The sequence below is a fragment of the Pongo abelii genome, chromosome 1 (genome assembly GCF_028885655.2).
Source record: "Pongo abelii isolate AG06213 chromosome 1, NHGRI_mPonAbe1-v2.0_pri, whole genome shotgun sequence".
Classification (NCBI taxonomy): domain Eukaryota; kingdom Metazoa; phylum Chordata; class Mammalia; order Primates; family Hominidae; genus Pongo; species Pongo abelii.
In genome coordinates this window covers 124922492-124945185 of record NC_071985.2, presented here as the reverse complement: position 1 = coordinate 124945185, position 22694 = coordinate 124922492, and the positions used below count along the sequence as shown (strand labels likewise).

At 35.7% G+C, this 22694-nt stretch overlaps 1 protein-coding gene across 3 annotated transcripts in view; it reads right to left on the bottom strand.

Moving 5' to 3' along the window:
* VAV3 (vav guanine nucleotide exchange factor 3) overlaps positions 1 to 22694 on the bottom strand; it is a 398937-nt gene that overhangs the window by 177641 nt on the left and 198602 nt on the right. For all 3 annotated transcript variants that reach the window (XM_024235630.2, XM_054530500.2, XM_054530501.2), the window contains exons 7-15: positions 21809 to 21877; positions 19816 to 19919; positions 18438 to 18537; positions 14157 to 14252; positions 10635 to 10703; positions 8643 to 8729; positions 4346 to 4431; positions 2676 to 2808; positions 2180 to 2289 (exon numbers count right to left, since the gene is read on the bottom strand). In XM_024235630.2, the coding sequence (XP_024091398.1) occupies positions 2180 to 2289; positions 2676 to 2808; positions 4346 to 4431; positions 8643 to 8729; positions 10635 to 10703; positions 14157 to 14252; positions 18438 to 18537; positions 19816 to 19919; positions 21809 to 21877 (854 nt within the window). The remainder of the gene's footprint in view (positions 1 to 2179; positions 2290 to 2675; positions 2809 to 4345; positions 4432 to 8642; positions 8730 to 10634; positions 10704 to 14156; positions 14253 to 18437; positions 18538 to 19815; positions 19920 to 21808; positions 21878 to 22694) is intronic.

Here is a 22694-nt window from a genome sequence, read left to right as displayed (position 1 = left end):
GCTATCTCAGACTACAAGGTGACCACACTTAAGGACAGAAGCCAAATGCTGACAATAGTATTTATCTTGTCAAATCTCTTTTTTTTTTTTTTTCAAGACAGAGTCTCAGTCTAGTACCCAGGCTGGAGTGCAGTGGCACAATCTCAGCTCACTGCAACCTCCGCCTCCCAAGTTCAAACGATTCTCCTGCCTCAGTCTCGCGAGTAGCTGGGACGACAGGCATGCGCCACCATACCTGGCTAATTTTTGTATTTCTAGTAGAGATGGGGTATCACTATGTTGGCCAGGCTGATCTCGAACTCCTGACCTCAGGTGAATCGCCCACCTCAGCCTCCCAAAGTGCTGGGATTACAGGCATGAACCATCACACCTGGCCATCAAGTCTCTCATATCCACAAATTAACTGTTTGTTTTATGGCAACTGAACAAAATAGTGACTGACATGTCTATCATAGAGTCCAAGGAACCTGCCTGCTCTAGGACATGAAATTCAGCTTTCCTTCTCTGCAGACATTCCTTCACTCACCTGAAGATTATACAGCCAAACAAAACCCATCAAAAAAAAAAAAAAATAGCCTAGCATATAAGAGCAAAGGCTCGAGATCAGCTCTGTCTTTGCATATTACCACTAACCCGAGCATCCTATCACTCCAATTCAAATTGTTCAACTCCAAGTGACTTCCTAAAAGGAAAAAATAATACACTGGAAGATGTTATGTAGTTTTATAAGTACTCATAAGTATACTAGAATCCCAAATGCAATTATTATGAATAATAATAGCAATAATAATAGATATCACCTATTGTTCAATATCACATAGCTGGTATTGTACTATTTGGCTAGCACTCTGCTGATACATATTACCTGGAATTTGAAATAAATATCATTCCTATTTTACAGACGAGGAAACTGAGGCTGTGAGAGGTTAAATAACTTAGCTTTCATTATGCAGCCAGTTCATGACAGTGATAATAGATGAACTCAGAATTGACTATACGCTTAAATATTTTGGCTATATAATCCTGTCTTTCAAAATATTAGATAAAATAATCCTGAGAGTCTTTATTTTCCTAATTTCAGAACCACAATAAAACATCCTACTTCTACATTAACATTAGTTTACATTAACACGAGCATTTCTTAAAACGAGGAAAAAAAATTGATAGAATTTGTCAACAACTGGTAAATTATCTTTATAAGCTTAAATAGTTTGGCTATAGAATCCTGTCTCTTAAAATGTTAGATAAAATAACCTTGAGAATCTTTATTTTTCTAATTTCAGAACCACAATAAAACATCCTATTCCTACCCCTAGTTTACATTAACATGAGCATTTCTTAAAACAAAGAAAAAAACGATAGAATTTGTCAACAAGTGGTAAATAATCTTAGAACCCAAATGAAACAAATTCTAAATGTAGTTTTCCTTAATTTCCCCTTTTGCTAACAGTTTTATTTCAGGGTATCCTATATATTTCCACGAAAAGGGTCATTGTGCACCTTTCAATCCTTAAACATCAAAACTGAAAAGAAACACCTATAATGACATGTTCTTGGTTATTACATCTCAGAATGTCATTCCTTTTGAAACAGGGTTGGTTTATTTTCTACCTCTTTGTTGAGCTTCCTCCTCAGTGGAACCAAAAGCCACTTAAAGAAATCAAGCCCTTAAAGCATTCCTTAAATACATGAAGCATTTTAGCCAAGATTCAAATAAGTGAGTTAAAACAGAGAGAATAATTCAATCTTTCTATTAAAAATAAGATATATGCATTTACATATCCTGTTTGTGTATGTACACATGGAGGCATTTCTATTTAAAGGTATATAATTTAAAAATATAGTTATTACATAAAAAGTTTATCATTAGAATAATTAATATTTTCTCGGGCTGCTGAGAGCTAAAGAACTAAAACATTCCTATAAGAAAGTCAAACAGAAGATTAGAGCGCCCTCTTTCTTCTTTTTGAAGGAATTCAACAAAACTCCACTCCTAGGAGACCAAAGTTATCAAGCAGCCAGCAGCCTAGTAGCACTCCTGCTCACAGCAAAAACGTTCCCCTGTCTCTGTACACATTACACATGCTACAAGCATTAGAGTACGCTTATTGGTTGTTCATTATTCATAAGTGATTTAAGTAGTAAAAATAAAAGCACTTTTAAAAATAGAAATACTCACAAAGCCATTTCAAACTGTTCTAGCCATTTCTTCTTTAAATCTTTTGTTTTGCAATAAAATTCTAACCCATTTTGTCCTTGGGTATGGATGAGGTAGAAGCCATAAGACCACTGTTAAAATTAATATTCTTTAGATTAATATGTATCATTAATAACATTATGTTTCTAAATTCACAAGAATACCACAACTATCCAAAAACCCCTCACAATATTATCAATGTACAAACTGAACAATCAAGCTTATTGTAGTCAACTTCATATCTATAACAATTTCTATGCCAAATGCATTTTATTATCTGGATCATTAGGGCATTAGAAATGATCAGATCTGGTTGTGGCATTATCCAGTTATTTCTCACAAAGGTATGTACCTAATCAATCTCTAGAAACAAAAACATCTGGATTGATAAGCCATATCTCACATTAATGTATTATCATACTTTTCTTAATATTCAAGATTATAAGTAAATTACAGTTATTAGTTTCCAAAAAGTCACCTTTTTATTTTCTTTATCGGTTGTAGGATTATTGGCTATCTTGTACTGCTGAAGATCTATTATTTCCTTCATTTCATAGTTATCACCTTTTCTCTTACATACGATCACTGCCAAATCAAATAAGAAGATATGCCTGGGAAAAAGAGATTGATTAACTGATTGATTTTAAATGGTTTAGAAGCATGTGTATTAATTTTTTTTGGTAAGATATAATTAAAGCAACCAAATGTTTTTTTCTTTGCATTAAAGACAACAGGTAGCATCATACATTGAAAACAATGGGGTATTTGAGGTTAGAAGAACTGTGTGCGGAACTTCCCTTTACCTTATAAATGGCCTCAGTGTGCTTTGGTTCCCTCATTTTAAAAATGGGCAAAAATCATAGTAAGAGTAAAATGCACACTGCAGAGTTGTTGAAAGGGCCAAGTGAGATAAGCCATAAAATTTGTTCATGAGCAATTACCTTCTTTTTTAATTTAAAAGCTAAAAACGTATAGAATAATATTAATGACATCCGTAGCAGCTTCTACTGAAGTTACTAGGAATCAGCCAGAATGCCTTGAGAAGTGTGGTTCATCCCTTTCACAAACATGACTCAATTTAAATCCCCAAGACCACATGCTGGGTAGGTATCATTGCCATCTTCATTTTACTGAGGAGGAAACTGAGGCTTAGAGAAGTTAGATAATTTGCTCAAGGTCACACTGCTAGTGAGGCATGTAACAGGATTCACAAACAGGTCTAATTTTGGAAACTGTGCTTTTACCCTCTATGTTGTTCCTCATGATTTAATTGACCACCTAAAAACCCAAATTGAATGGTATATGAGCCAAGTGTAAACTGAAAATGTTATGGTGAAATTTACATGTTAATATTTCTGTTTTCTTATTAAGAACAATGTAACTTGGGGGAGAAAATAAACCTTATAACCACATCATCCAATACCAATACTTGTGTATTTTTATAAACTCTCAGTGATTAACACTTTTTTTTAATACACAATGATAATGACACATTCACAGGGCTGTGACACTTGCATCACTTTTAACGTCTATTTCTCCCAGAGAGGTTTAAAGGACCTATGGAGCCAGGGTTATCGAGGAGGAAGCAAGAGCTGATGCTGCCCCCTGCTGGCTTTCACTTCTCCAAAGATTCCAGAAAACGATCATTGTCAACCACAAAAACCTCCGTTTGACGATTACATATATACATAATTAAGGACTCCAGGCCAAGCTTACTAATCTTCAAGAACTATATCTGCAAATTTCCCTCAAGAAAATATTACTATGTGATTCTCACTTAATCTTCTTTCTTAGGGCATTTTTCTATTATTTTTAGTTATTTAAAAATACATTCCAAAAATTCAATTATGTTTTTATGGTAGTTATCTGTTCTTACTTTATCGCTCTTCTCATTTTAATGTATCCTAGCCGATCATCTATACTTGTTACTTCCTTCTTAATAACTTAGACAAATTAATAGATACCAGAACCCAGGTGGGAATACCTAAGATAATCTAGATTTTAAAAATTTAGAAATCATGGGTTGGTCTGTCTCCTTGTATTTCTTCCTTTTTTCCCCTACTTCACACTGGAAAAATTGTCTTTAAGGTTTTCACAGTTTTCTGACACTAATTACTTATTTTCAAAATAGTATTCTTCTTTTCTTACCTTTCTTGTTTGGTATGCTTGTCTAGAGTGGTTATTCGAATTTCACCATCTCCCTGAGGTCGTCCAAAAAGCAAAACTGGTTGGTTCTAAAATATAAAATGTACATGTCAGAGTTTTTCATAATCACATGAAAATAAAAGCAAATATTAGTAGAGATATTTACTCAAGACAACTACCTTATTACATTAAAATGTTATCATTTTTTATACTTTTAAAGCATACTTACTCTAAAAAGCTCAGGTCTACATGGCAAATAAGTCTGTCCTCTGTAATCCCAGGGGGTATGTCAAGGACATCAATTGATTTTAATTATTATATATTCTTAAAGGGGAAATTAGCTATGAAAAGAAAGACTCAACTGGAAGGGTCCAAATTACGAGACAGTTCGGCAACTAATATTTTTTGAGCATCTACTACGTGCCAACCACCATAACAGGTGTACAGCAAAATGATACAGACACTACCCTCATGAAGCACACTGCCCAGTGGAGGAACAAATATTCACAGAAGCATGCAATTACAAATGCACAATTGCCACGAAGGAGTACAGAAAGGGGCGGGGGGGGCGGGTACATGCTAATTTGGTCTATAAAGTCCAGGCTGACTTTCTTGAGCTAGGACCTCGAGGATGAAAAGCTCTGAGTTAATGATTTAAAGTAATGAGCTATTTTCCCAGAGGCTGACAACTAAATTATTTTTAAGTGTTTATGAACACTTACTGTACACGCTAGGGGAAAAAAGAATTGACTGAAAATCACTAACATTCAGAAATTCCATTTTAATAAAGGGCAGAGATGTGTGATTAACACTATAAATATAAAAATAAATGTATCTTATCAAAATCCCAGTGATGTTTTCTGCACATACAGAAAATTCCATTATAAAATTCTTATGGAATCTCAAGGGATTCTGAATAGTCAAAACAATCTTGAAAAGGAACAAAGCTGGAGGTCTCATACTTACTGACTTGTTTCCAAAACTTATTGCAAAGCCACAATAATCAAAATCATGTGGCACTGGCATACAAACAGGTATAAAGACCAACAGAATAGTAGAGAGCCCAGAAATAAGCCCTCACATATATGGTCAAATGATTTCCAGCAAGGTTAACACCATTAAATAGGGAAAGAATAGGCTTTTCAACAAATGGTGCTGGGAAAACTGGATATCCACATGTAAAAGAATAAAGGTAGGCCCTTCACTACCTTACACCATAAATAAAGAATAACTAAAAATGTTTCAAATACCCAAACATAACAGTTAAAACTATAAAACTTTTACAAGAAAACAGGGAAAAACTTTATGACAATGGATTCAGCAATGATTTCTTCGAGATTGATAAATGGGACTTTGTCAAAATTAAAAACTTTTGTGCATCACAGACAATATCAACAGAGTGAAAAGCCAACAGACACAAGAAAAGTATTTGCAAACCATGTGTCTTATAAGGGATTGATATCCGGGATACAAATAAAGAGCATCTACAACACAAAGACAAAAAACAACTTGATTCAAGAATGAGCAAAGCACTTGAATAGGCATTTTTCCAAAGAGGATATACAAATGGCCAGCAAACACACAAAGACAATATTCAACATCATTAGTCATTAAGAAAATGCTAATCAAACCCATGATGAGATATTGCTTTAAAACCATTAAGATGGCTGTTATCCAAACAAACCGAATAGTGAGTGTTGGTAAGGATGTGGAAAAACTGAAACCCTTGTGCACTGGTGGTAGGAATGTTAAGTGGGGCAGCTGCTGTGGAAAATGGTATAGCAATTCTTCAAGAAATTAACATAATGACCATACAACCCAGAATTCCACTTCCGAGTATATAACTAAAAGAAGTGAAAGCAGGCACTTGAATAGATATTGGTACACCTGTGACAATAATAATATAACAGTATTATTCACAATAGCTGAAAGAAGGAAGCAACCCAAATGTTCATCAACGAAAAACAGTGAGGTATTTATATAAAATGATATATTATTCAGCTTTAAACAAATGGAAATCAAAAAAATAAATGTTGACACATGGCTACAACAAGGATGAACTTTGAAGACATTATGCTAAGTAAAATAAGCCAGTCATGAAATGGCAAATATTGTATGATTTCACTTATATAAGTTGCCCAGAGTAGCTAAGCTTACAGAGATAGAAAGTAGACTGGTAGTTTCCAGGGGCCAGGGAAAGAGAAGAATGGGAAGTTCATGTTTAATGAGTACAGAGTTTCAGTTTTGCAAGATGAAGTTTTGGAGATGGTCACACAACATCATGAATGCACTTCTAATTTGAAAATAATTAGAATGGCAAATTAATGCTATATATATTTATAACATTAATGTGTGTGTATGTGTGTGTGTGTGTATATATATATACACATATATACACACACACACATATATATATACACACACACACATATACTTTTTTTTTTTGAGACAGAGTCGGAGTCTCGCTCTGTTGCCCAGGCTGTAGTGCAGTGGCACGATCTCGGTTCACTGCAGCCTCCGCCTCCTGGGTTCAAGCAATTCTCCTGCCTCAGCCTCCCCAGTAGCTGGGACTACAGGCACGTGCCACCATGCCTGCCTAGTTTTTGTATTTTTAGTAGACACGGGGTTTCACCATGTTGGTCAGGCTGGTCTTAAACTCCTGACCTCAGGTGATCTGCCCGCCTCGGCCTCCCAAAGTGCTGGGATTACATGTGTGAGCCACCACACCCAGCCAATGCTATATATGTTTTCCCACAATTTTTTAAAGGCTACACAGCTGTCCAAGAAATATGCTATGGAATTCTAAAGAGGAAAAATAATAGGAGATTAGGAAAAGGGATTTATTTTAGATGAACCTTGAATAAATTTGATAGGGAATAGGAAAAAAACATTCTAGGCTCTGAGATTACAATCAAAGGCAGAACTGTAGAAACGTATGTCAAATTGGAGACCTTATAATACAGCAAAATATCCACAATGTAAAGTGTATGGGCAGTTATTAGCTGGAGGGGTTCAGGAAAATAGCTTAAGTCCAGATCACTGAGGACCTTAAATATCATGCCAAGGAATACTGACTGAATCTTGAAGACAACAACAAAAAAATCTTGACAAATTTGAGAAAGAGAGTAAATTGAGAAATCCACATTTTGGAAATGCAACTATATGAAGAGATGATGAGAGGCTACTGTGACTGGAAAACTGGCAGATGATGGTGTCCTGAAATGGTTATGTGGCTGCATGTGTGAAAAGAAAGAGACAGGTTCACAATGTTTCAGAGAAAGCAGCGATGAAATTGCTTTACCAAAAACGTATCTTAAATTCACTCATCTCTATTTGCACTGCCCACAGATTAATCCAGGGCTGCATCCTCTCTTGAAACCACTTCAACAGCTTGCTGGCTGGGCTGCCTGCTTACAGGATCTTCTTGAAATGTCAATCAGTCTGTTGTAATACTCCCTGATAGAAACCTTTTAATAGCTTCCCACTGCAGTCACAATAAAATCTCAGTTCAGCATATTGGCCTACAAGGCTGTGTTATGCAATTGCCCTGACCATTCCTCATGGTTCAGAGCCCACCATCCTTCCCTTCACTCTCCATTTCCAGCCACTCTTACCTTTCCGCTTCTTGAATACACCTGGTTCTCGCCCAACTCTGAGCATTTCACCTGCTACGGCTTCTGCCTAGGTCACTTTCCCCTAGATCTTCGTGTGGCTGGCTGCTTCTTATCTGCTAGGTCTCAGTTCAGATGACTTAAAAGGACTTTTTCTAACCAACTTATCTAAACTAGGACTCCCCTTATAAGCCTCAGTTATAGCAGCCAGTTCACAGCACTAATCTCAATATGGCATTTTTAACTCTTTTTTTTTTAAACTGTCTCCTCAATCTTGAGACCATCTTGTTCACAGTTACAGTCCCAGCCCCAAGCAAAGTGTCTGGGTCATAATAGTCACACAGCAAATATATGTAAAATGAATAAATGAATAGGAATCAGCCATGAGTATGTATGGGGATGAGGGAAAGAAAAGAAAAAAAAAGTGGACTCCTATATTTAGATTCAGACTGCTGGGAGAAGAGGCAGAGTGTGACTATGGTAAGAGGGACAAGCCATCACAAAGTCCCTAGACACAAGCAGGTCGCAGGTGCCCTCAGACACCCACGTGAACACTGCCAAACAAAGGGATTGGCAACAAACTCCAACAGTAGAAACTTGAAGGTAAACTATGTTTTCTTCAACAACAACTCCTAGAATGTCGTTGATGTGGGGGTGAGGGGAAGCTGGATGGAAAGATAATTACATACCAAATTCTCTATAGATAGCTGAAACTGTTTAATTTCACGAAGGGTCTCATTATCTCTTTTCACTTCATTCACATATTGTGCCAAGTCCTAGACAATAAAGAAAAGGGTAGAAAAAGAAGGCACACTAAGATTAGAGACGCAAACTGCTTTGAAAGAAAACACATCATTAATTCCATTAGTGGTAAAAGTAACCACCGTAACTTTTCAAAGACAATAAAATGAATGCCCAGTCAATCAAAGCTGCATCACAGAGGCAATTTTAAAATGTCTGAAGTACAGCTGGGAAGACTGAAGAGCTGTCATTTGTTACACCACTGAGAAGAGTCAGGATGTTGTTGCCTTAAAAGACAAAACAAAATATACCGCAATAGAGCAACAAAAAGGAAACTAGGTCGGAAGAATAGAAATTCCAAGCACGTTAATTACTGACCTTGAGAGCATGATATTTTTACACAGGTTAGAAGAAGGGCAATCATGAACGATTAGCATGAGAAAAGTAACCAAAAGTTAGATAATGAATCTAGCAAGACTGTTTTATTTTTGCAATCAGCTAGTCTTCTTGGTTCCTGAGAGCATTCAGTCAAGGAAACCAGTTCAATTTTAAAGAGTTAACCCGTTTATGGATTCAGGAGAAGTAAAGGAGAGGTGAGGAACTATTTAAATAGCACAACATGCTGGAACTAAATTTAATTCATGAATTAAAGTGAACATAAAATGCTGGCCGTGTCTTTCCATGTGCCTTCACCTATTTTAAAATGTCTTTTCTCATATTTGAGGAAACATTAGCTAATCTTTCCATACTGTAACTAGCTATTTTTGTTACATGTGCTCCAGATTTTCCTGTTTTCTGAGCTCTTTTTCTTTTTTCTCTACCCTCTTAAATTCATCTGCAACAGTAGGGACAGAACTCTGCAAAAAGCAGTTACTAACTTTGTTCTAAATGGAAGTCTGACTTTTCATAGGATAGATCCATAAACGACTTCTTTAAAATTTGGAACTTGGTTTGACTTTTTAATAATAATAATAAATAATTATGTGGTGTTTCCTGTTAGTGGTAGACAATCAGCCAAAGAGCGAAGCTAACACAAATTGGTACAAGGACACAGTTAAGTAATTATGCACTGCTCTGAGCAGGGTCACCTTGCCATTTTGTTTTAAAGAACAAATATTTGCCTACGCTTTAATTTATTGGCAAATATTATTTCGTTTCAAAGTCATTTTTATTTAACATAATGTGGAAACTGAGGTTTTACATATTCCCCAGTATGTTCAAAATGTCTGTCTTTATCTATTCGTACGTATTTCCCTGAAAACTGAACAAACAAATTCACTTGTATTAAGCCATAGCATCCACAAGGGTAAACCTAGCAGATATCCTCATATGAGGAAAATAAGTTACACGGGGTTCTGAAGCCACCAGCTGGCCTATGACTTACACAAGCCAACATTTTCTATTAGTCATCATGAAAAGAATGGGAAAAAAATATGATATTAAATAATTCCCCATGGTTATGAAAGTTTTTATACTTGTATCTAAGTGATTTTAATATATTTCTTAGTTTTATGTGTTATCTAACAATTAAATCCATGCAAGGATACCTATTCCAGTAAAAAAAAAAAAAAAAAAAATCCAGTTGTCCCCACTAAAAACAAATGTGTATTATACATAGGCATGTCATAATATTTTATTTATGTGTATATATATGTGTGTATATATATGTGTATATATATGTGTATATATATGTGTGTGTATATATATGTGTATATATATGTGTGTATATATATGTGTATATATATGTGTGTATATATATATGTGTATATATGCATGTGTGTGTGTGTGTGTGTATATATATGTTATATATATATATATACGTATATATATATACACGTATATATATATATATACACACATATATATATATGCAATTTGAATTCCATTGTCTTTAGGCAAGAATAAAAAATACAAACAAATTACTGATGAATCTGCCCTACCTTCATGGCATCAAGAGCCAGTTTCAGATTTGCCTTCTCAGTCGGATCAGTGGTATGTTTGACCAGTTCCTATTTGGAAGATATGGTTTAGTACCACTTTCATCAAATTAAAACTAAGACATACTAAAAAAAACATTTTTACAAATAAACCATTATTATTGGTTTTCTCTCTATAATGTGATAAATCTAATATGTCTGGGCTCCATTTCCATCAAAAATTTCAAACTGTAAGAAGACCAACTAGACACCAAAAAATCATGAGACACAATATGAGACATTTTCTTTTCAAAGATGAATCTGAATTCTATCCACCACCATTACACTGACATTGATCCCTACTGTTATGAAAGATTCCATAATGATTAAAATCACACTTTTTACTCATTTATTATTCTTGGCTTCAGCTTTTGATTCTTTTAACTGCATCCCTCCTTTCATTTCAGGGACATCAGGATGTTCTATTTGTTGTTGTTATTGCTGTTAAAATTGTTCATCTGTCCATCCTAAATTTCTGCCTACTCCTCAGTCTTTCATAGTTTCTTCTTTATCTGCTTCTTAGAAAGTTATTGTTCCTTAAGTTTTCACCCTAGTCCTCTTTTTTCCCCTTATTTTACATACTCTACAAATTCTATCACAACCACTGTCATAATGTCAACTATCACCTCATGGGCGAATCACTGTGAAATGCATGTGCTCAACCCAAAATTCACACGAGTCCCAGACTCATCAGTCCAACTAAATGGTTCTACCTCATTATTTCAAAGTCTCCTCAAATCCAACATTCCCCAAACTTAATCAATCTTCACCCAGAATCCTATTCTTGGATCCTATTTCTGTTTTACTGAATGATGGCACTTCCATCAGTGTCATCACTTAAACCAAAACCTAAAAGGTGTCCCAGACTTCTCCCTGTTCTCTCTCCCTTACTATGTCCTACTGATGCTAACTTTGATCCTGCCCCCTTGGAACCATCCTCACTGCCACTAATTAGGTTCAGATCCTCGCGTTTTTCAAACAGATAACTGTTTGCCAAGCATGGTGGCTCACACCTGTAATCCCAGCACATCTCCAGGCTGAGATGGGAGGATCACTTGAGTCCAGGAATTTGAGATCAGCCTGGGCAACATGACAAGACCCCATCTCTACAAAAAAAAAAAAAAAAAATTAGCTGGGCAAGGTGGCATGAGCCTGTAGTCTCAGCTACTTGGGAGACTAAGGCAGGAAGACAGCCTGAGCCCAACTGCAGTGAGCCATGACTACACCATTGCACTCTAGCCTAGGAAACAGAGAAAGACCCTCTGTTAAAACAAACAAACAACAAAACCAGGTAATCATAATGAGCTTCTGATTGGCCTTCTGACTTGCAGTGTCTCCTCACTACAGTCCAGTCACTCTATTGTCATCAGGGGTAGGTTTCTATAATATAAATCAGATCCTATCTCTACCCTACTCAGACTTCTGTGATGCCCCACAAAAGTTTCAGGTTGTCACCCATACCTCCTAGACTCCTCATGATCTGAATTCTGCAAACTTCTCTCAATTTCTGTCTCCACTTTCACCCAAACAACTTATATTCTATTCATACTAAATTAATTGCAATTCTTAAATTATGTTCTACTATCTAATCCCATTAGAAATATTATTTTTTCTGCTTACAAAGCTCTTCCCCTCTGATCTACTTATTGACCCCTTACTCTTCCTTTAAAGCCCAACTCAAGAGTTACTCCTCTGGGGAGTCTTCTATGACAGAGGCCTCTACTCCAGTCCCCAGCTTCCCTATACATAATTATTTAGGCCTTTAACTGTGCTGGTTCTGTACCTTACATGTACCTATCATATTGTGTTACACTTGGCAGCCTACACTTCATTTTTCCTTTCTAAATGACGAGCTTTATCCGAGTAGGGTCTGTTGTATATCACGAGTGCCTAATACTATGTTTGGCACAGAGAAGCCATACAAAAATCTTTAATGAATCCAATACTACCAGTGTTTCTGCTATAAACAGGACCTAAAGACAGAATCTATTAAGTATAATAAATCCATAAACATTCTATTCTTTTCTTCCTTAAAAGTTACTTCTACTTCATTAAATAGAAGTCATGTTATGAAAGTTCTCCATCACCCACCAGAAGATATTCTAACTTTGTGAATCTGTGGTTTCGAACCATCAAGCATTTCAAGTGGTTCCCACTAAAGCACAGTAGGAAGTAAAAAAGTCTAAATTGATAACCACATTTGTTCAACAAATTTCTACACGACAAATACATTTTACTCCGTAGAATTTTGAGAGGGAAAAACATTTCTAGAAATTTTACCTATGTGTAGTATCCAAATAAAAATTTCCCTATTTTAAAAAATCATCATGGAACTAAACATACTCTTAAAATTTTAAATATAAAACAACCCAAGGGAAATTAGGGGGAACAGTTTACTAAATTTCAGAAAAGTATAGTTGTATTTTATACTTTTATAAGTCTGTGTAAAACCTGTAAGGACCAAAATAGGTATTTTTTTAAAAGCTGTACCTTCTAAATTCTTCAATTGATACTTGACTACACCGAAGTTACCAAATAAATTATTATCTTATTTTGGGCATGTATTTAGTTCCAGGATGCCTTGGAAACTGATTGCCTGAGTCGTCCTTATTATTTTTTCATAAAATCCAATTTGATTAAGTTGCTTTGAGTTTAGGTCTCATAAATGTTTTCATGCATTTTTAAGGAATAATCAGGGTTTGAATTTTTCTGATTTCTCAGTAGAACAAAAATAGAGATGACTAATAATTTTGCAGCTACAGTTTAAGAAATTTAATATACAAGATATACAAAGCACAGCCAACGCAAAATTGTATTTCACATACAGGTAGTAGATCTTTTTAAAATGACATTTCACAAGCATCGGCAGAGTTGACAGACTAATACAGTAAGACATTTCTTTGGAGCAGAACTAATGAGTCTCCTGGTACAGCTATCAAATTAAATTTATAAGACTCTCCACCCTCATTTAGAAGACTAACCGTGGAAACCATAGCTTTGTGGGCTATAACAAGAATCACTTCAAAATAAATGTAGTCTTATTATAATTTAGTATAGTAGAAAGCAATATGGAATGTGACACCATTCTCTTTGGCTTACTGTTATAAAGCAAAAGGTCCAATATGATTAATCTGCCAAAATTCAAGTGCACTGCAATATTGAGGTGCTCATAAATGAATACTGATAACTACAGAAGACTTGGTTGAAAAAATATTTTTATTTGTTTTGACTTGTTTTTAATTATTTTCTAGACAGTCCTGTTTTAAGGACACAAAATGTGATTTATGACAACTACTGAACCATCTTTGCTAAAAGGAAGAAAAAATGTCCAGCTGTTCTGTTATTTCCCACTTAACTATAATAATAATTCAAAATTTTAAGGGGATTGGGCCCAACACATGGAATATCTGCAATGTAGTTGATGCTTCATTAATATTTTGTTGAGTGAATAAATGGACAATAAACAAACTGTTTTAAGTTACATACCTGGAGGAGAAGGTGGTACTTTAAAACACGTTGCATAGGAACCACAAGCAAGTCTCGAAGAGTAAATTTCCCATTATTTGCTCTTTTGGAACATTCCTAATGAAATGTTTTTAAAAACACTTTGTTAGGGAGTCATAAACATTAAAAGATGCAAAGGCCATAAGCAGAACAGTTATTATAGAATAAATGAGTGTGTTTGTTTCCTTAACAATCCTTCTCTGTAAATAACAGAAAGTATCTTCAATTTAAAAAAACAAATCTTGTAGTATTTTAACTCTAAATATGAATAAAAGAGAACTATTTTGTGTATGAAAATTATTTTCTTGGCCGGGCACGGTGGCTCATGCCTGTAATCCCAGCACTTTGGGAGGCCGAGGCGGGCAGATCACAAGGTCAGGAGATCGAGACCATCCTGGCTATCACGGTGAAACCCCATCTCTACTGAAAATACAAAAACAAAATTAGCCGGTCATGATGGCGGGTGCCTATAGTCCCAGCTACTCAGGCGGCTGAGGCAGGAGAATGGCGTGAACCCGGGAGGCGGAGCTTGCAGTGAGCTGAGATGGTGCCACTGCACTCCAGCCTGGGTGACAGAGTGAGACTCCGTCTCAAAAAAAAAAAAAAAAAAAAAGAAAAAGGAAAAGAAAAAGAAAATTATTTTCTCTAGTGCAAAATCATGGCCCCCCAGGGTCTTCTTCAGTTTATCTTTATCGCTGTACTTCCCACCAATTTCCCCCAGTGGACTTATAGAACAGACATCAAGAACACATCCCTACTCATCAAAAGTGTCAATAGTCTTCCCACCCTCATGCCTTGGTTTATTCAGTTCCCTCAACTATGATGTGCTTTGTCCAGCCTCCAGCAAAACACATCTTCCTGTTTGAGAACTACAATCCTAGGCCTTTCGTAACAATTATAATCACAATTGTGTGTACTCTCTCTCTGTCTTGTGGGTCTTTTAATTATTATCATATGTAATATCTACTCCAATATGATTTGTGCTGTATGCCCCTAAGAATGTAGTATTTGCTTAATAAGTATTTACTGAACTGAATGAAATGGAATATTTGACTTTAAAACTTTGCTCAAGTATAAACCTACTACTAAACTCCAAGATTTAGAAGGCTTGGGTTGTATTTAATTTCACCCTCTTCTTTCCTAAAGGTTTATTTTAAAATAGTATTGACTGGTTTGTTCTTTTGATAATAAATATGACTTTGAGTAAATTACTTTGAAGTGTCAAAGAATGAACTTAAAGCCAAGATTTGGCAACTGTTAGCGGTGTGACCTTGGACAAGTCACTTTTCTGATTTTACCGTTTCTCACATAACTATGGTGTTCTTCAAAAAAATAAAGGGCCATACAAATAATATTATTAGTGAGCAACCTCGTAAGTCCAAAATCCTGACACAATTGCACATCCCAGCCCAAGGACCTTTCCAGTTCATGGATGGAGTTGTGCTTAAGAAAATACACTTTTGCTCACAAGTTTGTTTCTTCTTTGCCCACACTTAGTTTTTCTGGCACATGGAATGATATATTATCAGGAGCTCCAAAAAAAACACCATTAACTCTAATGATCAGTGACTTAATGAGTATGTTTGTCTACAGATATCAGTCAAAATGAATTGGGGACACATCCTGACATGCTAGCTGTGTCATCAATTACTGCAGTTCATTAGAAGGATAAGTATTTCAACCAGTTTCTTACTTCTACAGATTGTAGAGAGCTCTGGATCATGGGTCTCAAACAGGAAGTTACATTGTTAATATTACTATAATGAGTGGGTCTTATCTCCTCTGCTGCATTTTAAGGCCCTTGGAATTAAGGTTGTAGCTTATATTTCTTATGTTATGCCATCCCAACACAGTGGTAGGAACAGAAATATTATACATTTAAAATTCACTATATTATGCAAATTACTTTCAAAATGTTGAAGAAAAAAAATCAGTTCCTTTACATTCTAAGTTACAGGCTCAGGAAGTAAAGAAACCAACATTGCTGGCATTAGCTACACCTGGGAGAAAGAGACTCAAGTGTAAAATGCTTATTCATGTTGAAAGTAAATAATGGGTAGAAAGAATCCTTCCAAAACATCCATTCACTTGCTTAGCCTCAATTCAATTGTAAAGGAAAATAAAATGGGGTAGGATGAGCCAGGCTGATAGGGCAAGATAAAGAGATTCATCGCCCTTCACCCCATGTTATCTTGGTTCCAAAGTAGAGAAGAAAAAGACAAAAAAAAATCAACAAGAACAAAAATAACCACAAAACAGAAGACACAAAGAAGGCAGAGAGACACCAAGAATAAGGCAGTTTTCCTTCTATCATGCTGGGGCTTGCGGCGCGCAGCTCCCACTGAGCATTTGTTGAAGTGTTACACTAAGTATCCGACTTAATACTTCCAAATCAGGACTATGGTTAGAAGTGTGGGTTTTTAAGCTGAAGAAAGGACAGCAGGGGCATCTCCTCCTGTGCCTTTCAAACTCAGCCTGATGTCCTCTCTTTCCCTAAGTCGAGCATTGACTGCAAAAACTACATACTTAGAGTCCCAGAGTATGGTCATTGGGCAAAACTTTGACAATAACTCTGAAAGAAGGAAGAACAACATTCAAACAAGACTGAGAATATAATGGAGGTGTGATTGACAACTTGCGGACTACTATCTGGAAGCACAATTTTATATCTTTATTTTAAGAAAAAATGCTTTAATGTTGCCCTACTAGGAAGTAGGTGTATAAGTTGTAAAATTTAATTTTATCATCATATTTTGAGTCACAGTGGCTCACAGCTCTACACTTAGGAGGCTCTATTCTCCAAAGAGGAGCAGGAAGTCTTTGCACTAACAATGTTACAAGGATGTTATTTAGTGGTGACTCAAACTACCTCCAGTCTTAAAGTCAACATAATGAAGGAATATTAAGATATAAGGCAAAAAGATCATGTATCTAGTACAGTTACTTGGTGGCCTGTTAACATGCAAACTGTCTAAGCAATAGTTTCCCTTTGTGGGAGTTGTGAGCTATGAAATCATGCCAGAGAGGCAAAACAGTAAAGGGCTTCTGATTTGAAAATCACCTGCCCTTTCTCCCCTGACCTCAGTGCTACACTGAACAAAGAATAGGAAAAGGGATAATAAACAGGCAAATAAGCCACACACTGTTAAATTTAAGAGCTGGCTCTATATCTCTACCTGAAATTTAATAAAATTCAAAATACATGGATAATACAGTAACTGATACAACAAACATTATTCAAAAGTTCTTTGAAAGCATGAAGTCCTCGAACTCCTCTTCAGGAAAAAAAACAAAAAAACAAAAACTATGATGTACGAAAAAACACAACTTAACCTAGGTTTCTAGACTTATATACTGTTGTGATCATGCACTCTGTTTATACTGGCCTACGTACCACCTCTCAAACTTTCCCAACTATTCTGGTCAATACATACCAATTGTTCAGGAATGCTCTCCATAGAATCTCATCTGTCAAAGCTCATCCCATTCTTTGGTGACCTAACTCAAATGCTGCCTCTTCAGATGAATCCTCTACAATCTACCCACACTGAAGTGGGTAGATTCAGTCTTACAGAGCCCTATTATACAGTGCTTAGCACATGTTATTTAATCCTATCATATTTGTGTTTGTCTTCTCTTCTTTCTTGTGGGCAATATGCATGCCCTTTTAATACATCTGACTCTAAATGTCATATTTTTAGTATACATCTTTTTTATTTTGTTTTTGATACAGGGTCTTGCTTTGCCACCCTGGCTGAAGTGCAATGGTGCAATCATAGCTCACTGCAGCTTCAAACTCTTGGGCTCAAGTGAATTCTCCTTGGCCTCAACTTCTCAGGTAGCTAGAACTACAGGCATGAGCCACCCTGCCCAGCTAACTAGTAAACATTTTAAATCTATGTATACATTATCTAACATATCTCACTCGTCCTGCACTTCTTACTGTCTCCGCAAGTTATTCATAATCTCTCTGAACTTCAGCTGTCTCATAAGATGAGAAAATTAATTGCACCTATCTCACAGAGTCAGAAAGACCTAATGAGATAATGCATGTAAAACACAGGGCCATAAATGTTAGATTTTTACGACTGTTACTATTACTACCATATTACTATTTTATAGAGCTATTTAAATATTTTATAAAATTGACATGAAATTATATTTAAAATAATGGGAAATGTACTGCTGCACTGATCATAAAGAGGAATACTTTGCTTTTAGGTTTATTTTGCTTTATGTCATAAACTAAAAATAAATAGGCACCTCTAATTTCAGTTTGACATCTTCTTTTGTCTTAGAAATGTAGTCTAAACTAGAGATGGCTGACTCCACTCCACTGCAGTACTGCCCGTAAATAACCAATCTGAAAGGGAAAAAGAGAAGAAATCTCTAAGACAAAAACCAAGAATGAACTGGAGGGGGAAACAAGCAGAATCTTCATCTCTTTAAAACCATAGTTAGGGATAACCAAAATAGCAGTAGAAATTATTTTTAATACATATCACATACACAGCCATAGAATAAGGGTCACTCATTTTTATAGTAATGACTGATTTGTAGTTCCAACTTTGAATGAGATTAATTCTATGTACATTTTTATGGCGGGTAGAATTTACAAACTGGCTTGATGACTGTTAATGTTATCTGAGTAGACATAAATGCATTCCAAAAACAAAATCAAAAATTTCTGTTAAAGCTCTTACAAGAGATAAACTTTATCTCTAAACACTCAGAAAGTTTTATTCTCTATTACAATTTTATGCCAATCACTACATACAACTCCTTCATTATTAAACCTCTTACTCCTTGCTACTTTTTAATTAAGGAACATAAATCATCTGAAGAGAGGAAAATGAGAGACCTGAACTGTTCTGGACAGAAGATAACTCATATCACATGGAATCTGACCCACTTCAGGGAAGGTATCTCTGTAGTAATACAAATATTTTGCAAAGAGGTCAGTTGGTTTATTGTTTCTCTTAACTCTCCACTGGAAAAAAGACACTACTAATAAGATGTGAATATTTATCGAAGACTTGATGCAAAGTAATTCATTAGCCACTTCTTAGTACTAGGAAATAGGTTGCTTGATTTGAAAAGAGAGATAATTATATTTTAAGCAAAATTTCTTGATACTCCAACTCATATAGGTTGTCAGGAGATTTTTTTTTAACTTAAAAAGGGAAACTGACTCTGTGAATCTAATACTCCTAAATAGAGTGTCATAAAATACTAGAATTGGAAGAAAAGTGGAAGAAGCATTAGGCACCAGCTAATCCACCTCCAATGTTTATAGATGGGGACACAGAGGCTCAGAGAGTTAAAATGACTTACTGAAGATTACATCGCTCAGTAATGATAAAGCCTCTAAAAGAAACTTAGCCTTTTGATTTGCGATGCAAAAAAATAAGCACCATACTGGGTCCTTTCCCCCACCTCCTTTCTTCTTCTTCTTTTTTTCTTTTTTAATTACATATACAGAACTCAAACTACTACTCTGAAAGTAATTGTCCCATGTCCTAATTACTGCTCAGGTAGTAGTGTAATAAACAGCAGTAATCGCTATTTGTTAGCTATTTTAATACTAATCCTCACTATAATTACAAGCTAAGACCCACAAAACTTAAACTTCAAAAGTTACCTTTCCTTGTAGTTAATAAAAACTTGGTACAAGTTCTGGTCATTTTTATTTACAATGGAATCATGAATCTCTTGCATTAGGTTCCGATGAAGTTTTACAAGTTCCTAAGAAAAGAAAACAATGTGAAAGGAAAGTAGGAATCACAACCAAAAAATACACCCCAAACCCAGAATCCTTTTTGTTGCTAGACTTGCCACGCAGGATATGCTGAATGCTCTCAATATATAAAACTGCTTCCACCAATAAAGAGAGAGGGAAAAGGAGAGTGGGAATAGAAAGGGGGAGGAAGGGGAGGAAGCAGCGGGAGAGGACACGGTAGAAGAGGAGGAGGGAGAGCAGGGGAAGGAAGGGAGAAAAAAGAAGGAAGATAAGAGGAAGGCAGAGGAGAGGGAGGAGAAGAGAGGGAGACAGGCCATGCAGATGGGAAACAGCAATTTCAGATCTCAGTTGAAATGCCAGTGTCCTGTGAAAAAAGAAATTATCTCACTAGTTATTAAAGGATAATTTATTCCTTGTGTAAAAATATGTATAGCTTATTTTTGTTTTATAATCACTGTAAATTTTTTAAATAAAACTGTCCAAGTGCCTAATGTTTTATTGACAGGATAAAATAATGACTCATGTCCTTGTGACACAGACATGTAGATTTGTACTTTGGTCAATTAATGGTGTCCTGGTGCTAAGCTAACAATAATCAGACTAAATTACTTGAACCCAGGCAAGTAATGGCATAAATAAGGAGCAAATAAATTGTATTCAACAGTTTACCAGAGCAACTCAAAATGTCAGAATTTCACATTTATCCCAATAAGCAACTAATTTTCAGTCAGGCAGTAAATACGTGTCATAGCCAGGATATGAGGCAACTTGAACTAGGTGCCAATTCTCCCATTATCTCATCCTGTGTACCCTGGAGCACACATTGACTCCACAGCATGCTCTTTCCTTAGTGGTGCAGCAAGTAAACATGAAGATGTGGGCTCTAAGTTATAAAGACCATACTTAAGTGGTTCAAGATCCTTATCTTCCCCAAATGTGCAGTTTACTTAGTGCTAAACCTTCAGCGGATATTGTGCATGTTATAAAGCAACAAGAATGTCTTCATTCGGCCAAAATCAGGGACAAGGATGACATGCCATTGCTTACCAACTGCTACTGAGCAACACAGAACACAATAGAATCAAAACACAAAGAACTGTTCAGGTAATACAAGCAGGTCTGTGCATAAAAGCTTATATACATTTATCAGCGTATGTGTACACGTGTGCATGGGGGTGGGGATGCATAAACCAAAGCAAGTCCTAGAGGTCTGGGAACTTGAATCTTGCCTAGCATTACCTCACTTGGCATGGCATTTAGCTTGCTTCTAGATTTCTGGGCAAATATCCTTTTAAGATTGTAAGATTCTGGTAAGGTGCCCTGAAACTTGAAATGCTTACATAAATGTAAACGAAAAATATCTCCTCAAATTTTACAAGTAAAATAGTCTGGTAAATCATAAGGAAGTAGTGTATTTCAGAAATGGGAGTTACATACGATACAACTGGAAGTAGAAAGCACCAAATAGTAGAAGTCGAAGATGTGGAGGAATGGAGGAAAGTAGGGGAAACTGATATGGTGAGGACATCATCTACAAGACAAGGTCTGAGGGGCTGGAAGAGCAATAGAGCTCCACAGGGAAGTGTGGGGATGGACGTGGATCTCCAGATTATTTGAGACTACCTCTTCATGACAAACAATTAAGAATAACAAGTGAAAGTTATTTTTCCATTTGTGTTCTTCATACATGTTGACTGACTTTTGGTTGAAGATATGATACATCAGTTATTTCAAGAAAATAAGGATATAAAAACTGGAAAAGCAAAAAAAAAATAAATAAGGCCAATATTCTTAAAGAATACAAAAGAGTGTTAAAATAGGGATCGGAACCCCCTAAGGAAATGAGGATTTTATTGAAGTACACCACAATTTTAGCTAGCATATTTTTACTCACAGGAATGTTGATGAATACTGAATCAAATTCTGCTGCTGTCAGAAATCTTTTTAGTGGTGCCATGAAATACTACCAGGAAAGAAGAAGAAAATAGTAATTAAATACAACTTGTCCTAATCTATATAATAGTTTTTCATCAACAAACAACAAGTATGTTTTGAAAGTCAATTGTTGATCAGCATTATAAACACCAAAATTGTAGAAACTATTTTCTCTAACTTAAAGACTTTACACTTGAATAGATATATAAAGACATAAATACGAGCTAATATTAATACATTTAAAGTATAAAATAAAATGGTTTAGACAATAAATGCTTCCAAAAGGAAGGAAGAAAAGAACATTATTGTCTGAGTTGGCAAAAAATGGCAACATTTTGGAGATGTATATGAAGACTTAAACAGTAATATCTCCCAAATGTTTTGTGGAGCTTCTAGATCCCTGAGATCAATAATCTATGTATGCAATTTATGAATTATTCCTTGAGAATTTTAGTTTCTGGCCTATCATATCTCTTTCATTCTCGGCATTCTCAGTATCTGTGCAGAGGATCCTTCCAGTACTGGTCTCTCAGTTCCTTGACCACAAATAATCTTGTGCTCCATTCTAGCTCAACTCCTAAATCTTATGGCCATACTCACAGACCTTGTCATTATCAACAACTTCATATGCTCCATAGCACTAATTTCAAGGAATTGGGTCAGCCAGTCCACTAACCGTCCCACCTCCATCATGTGCTCATTTCCCTCCTAACCCAGTTTATACTCCATGAATCACTTCCCTGTAAATCCTCTTACCTTCTCTTCTTCCATTGTGCTTTTCTAGAAAAACAAACACCCTGATCAAGTCTAACTTGCCACATATTTTGTGACTGTATCTAAGAAGT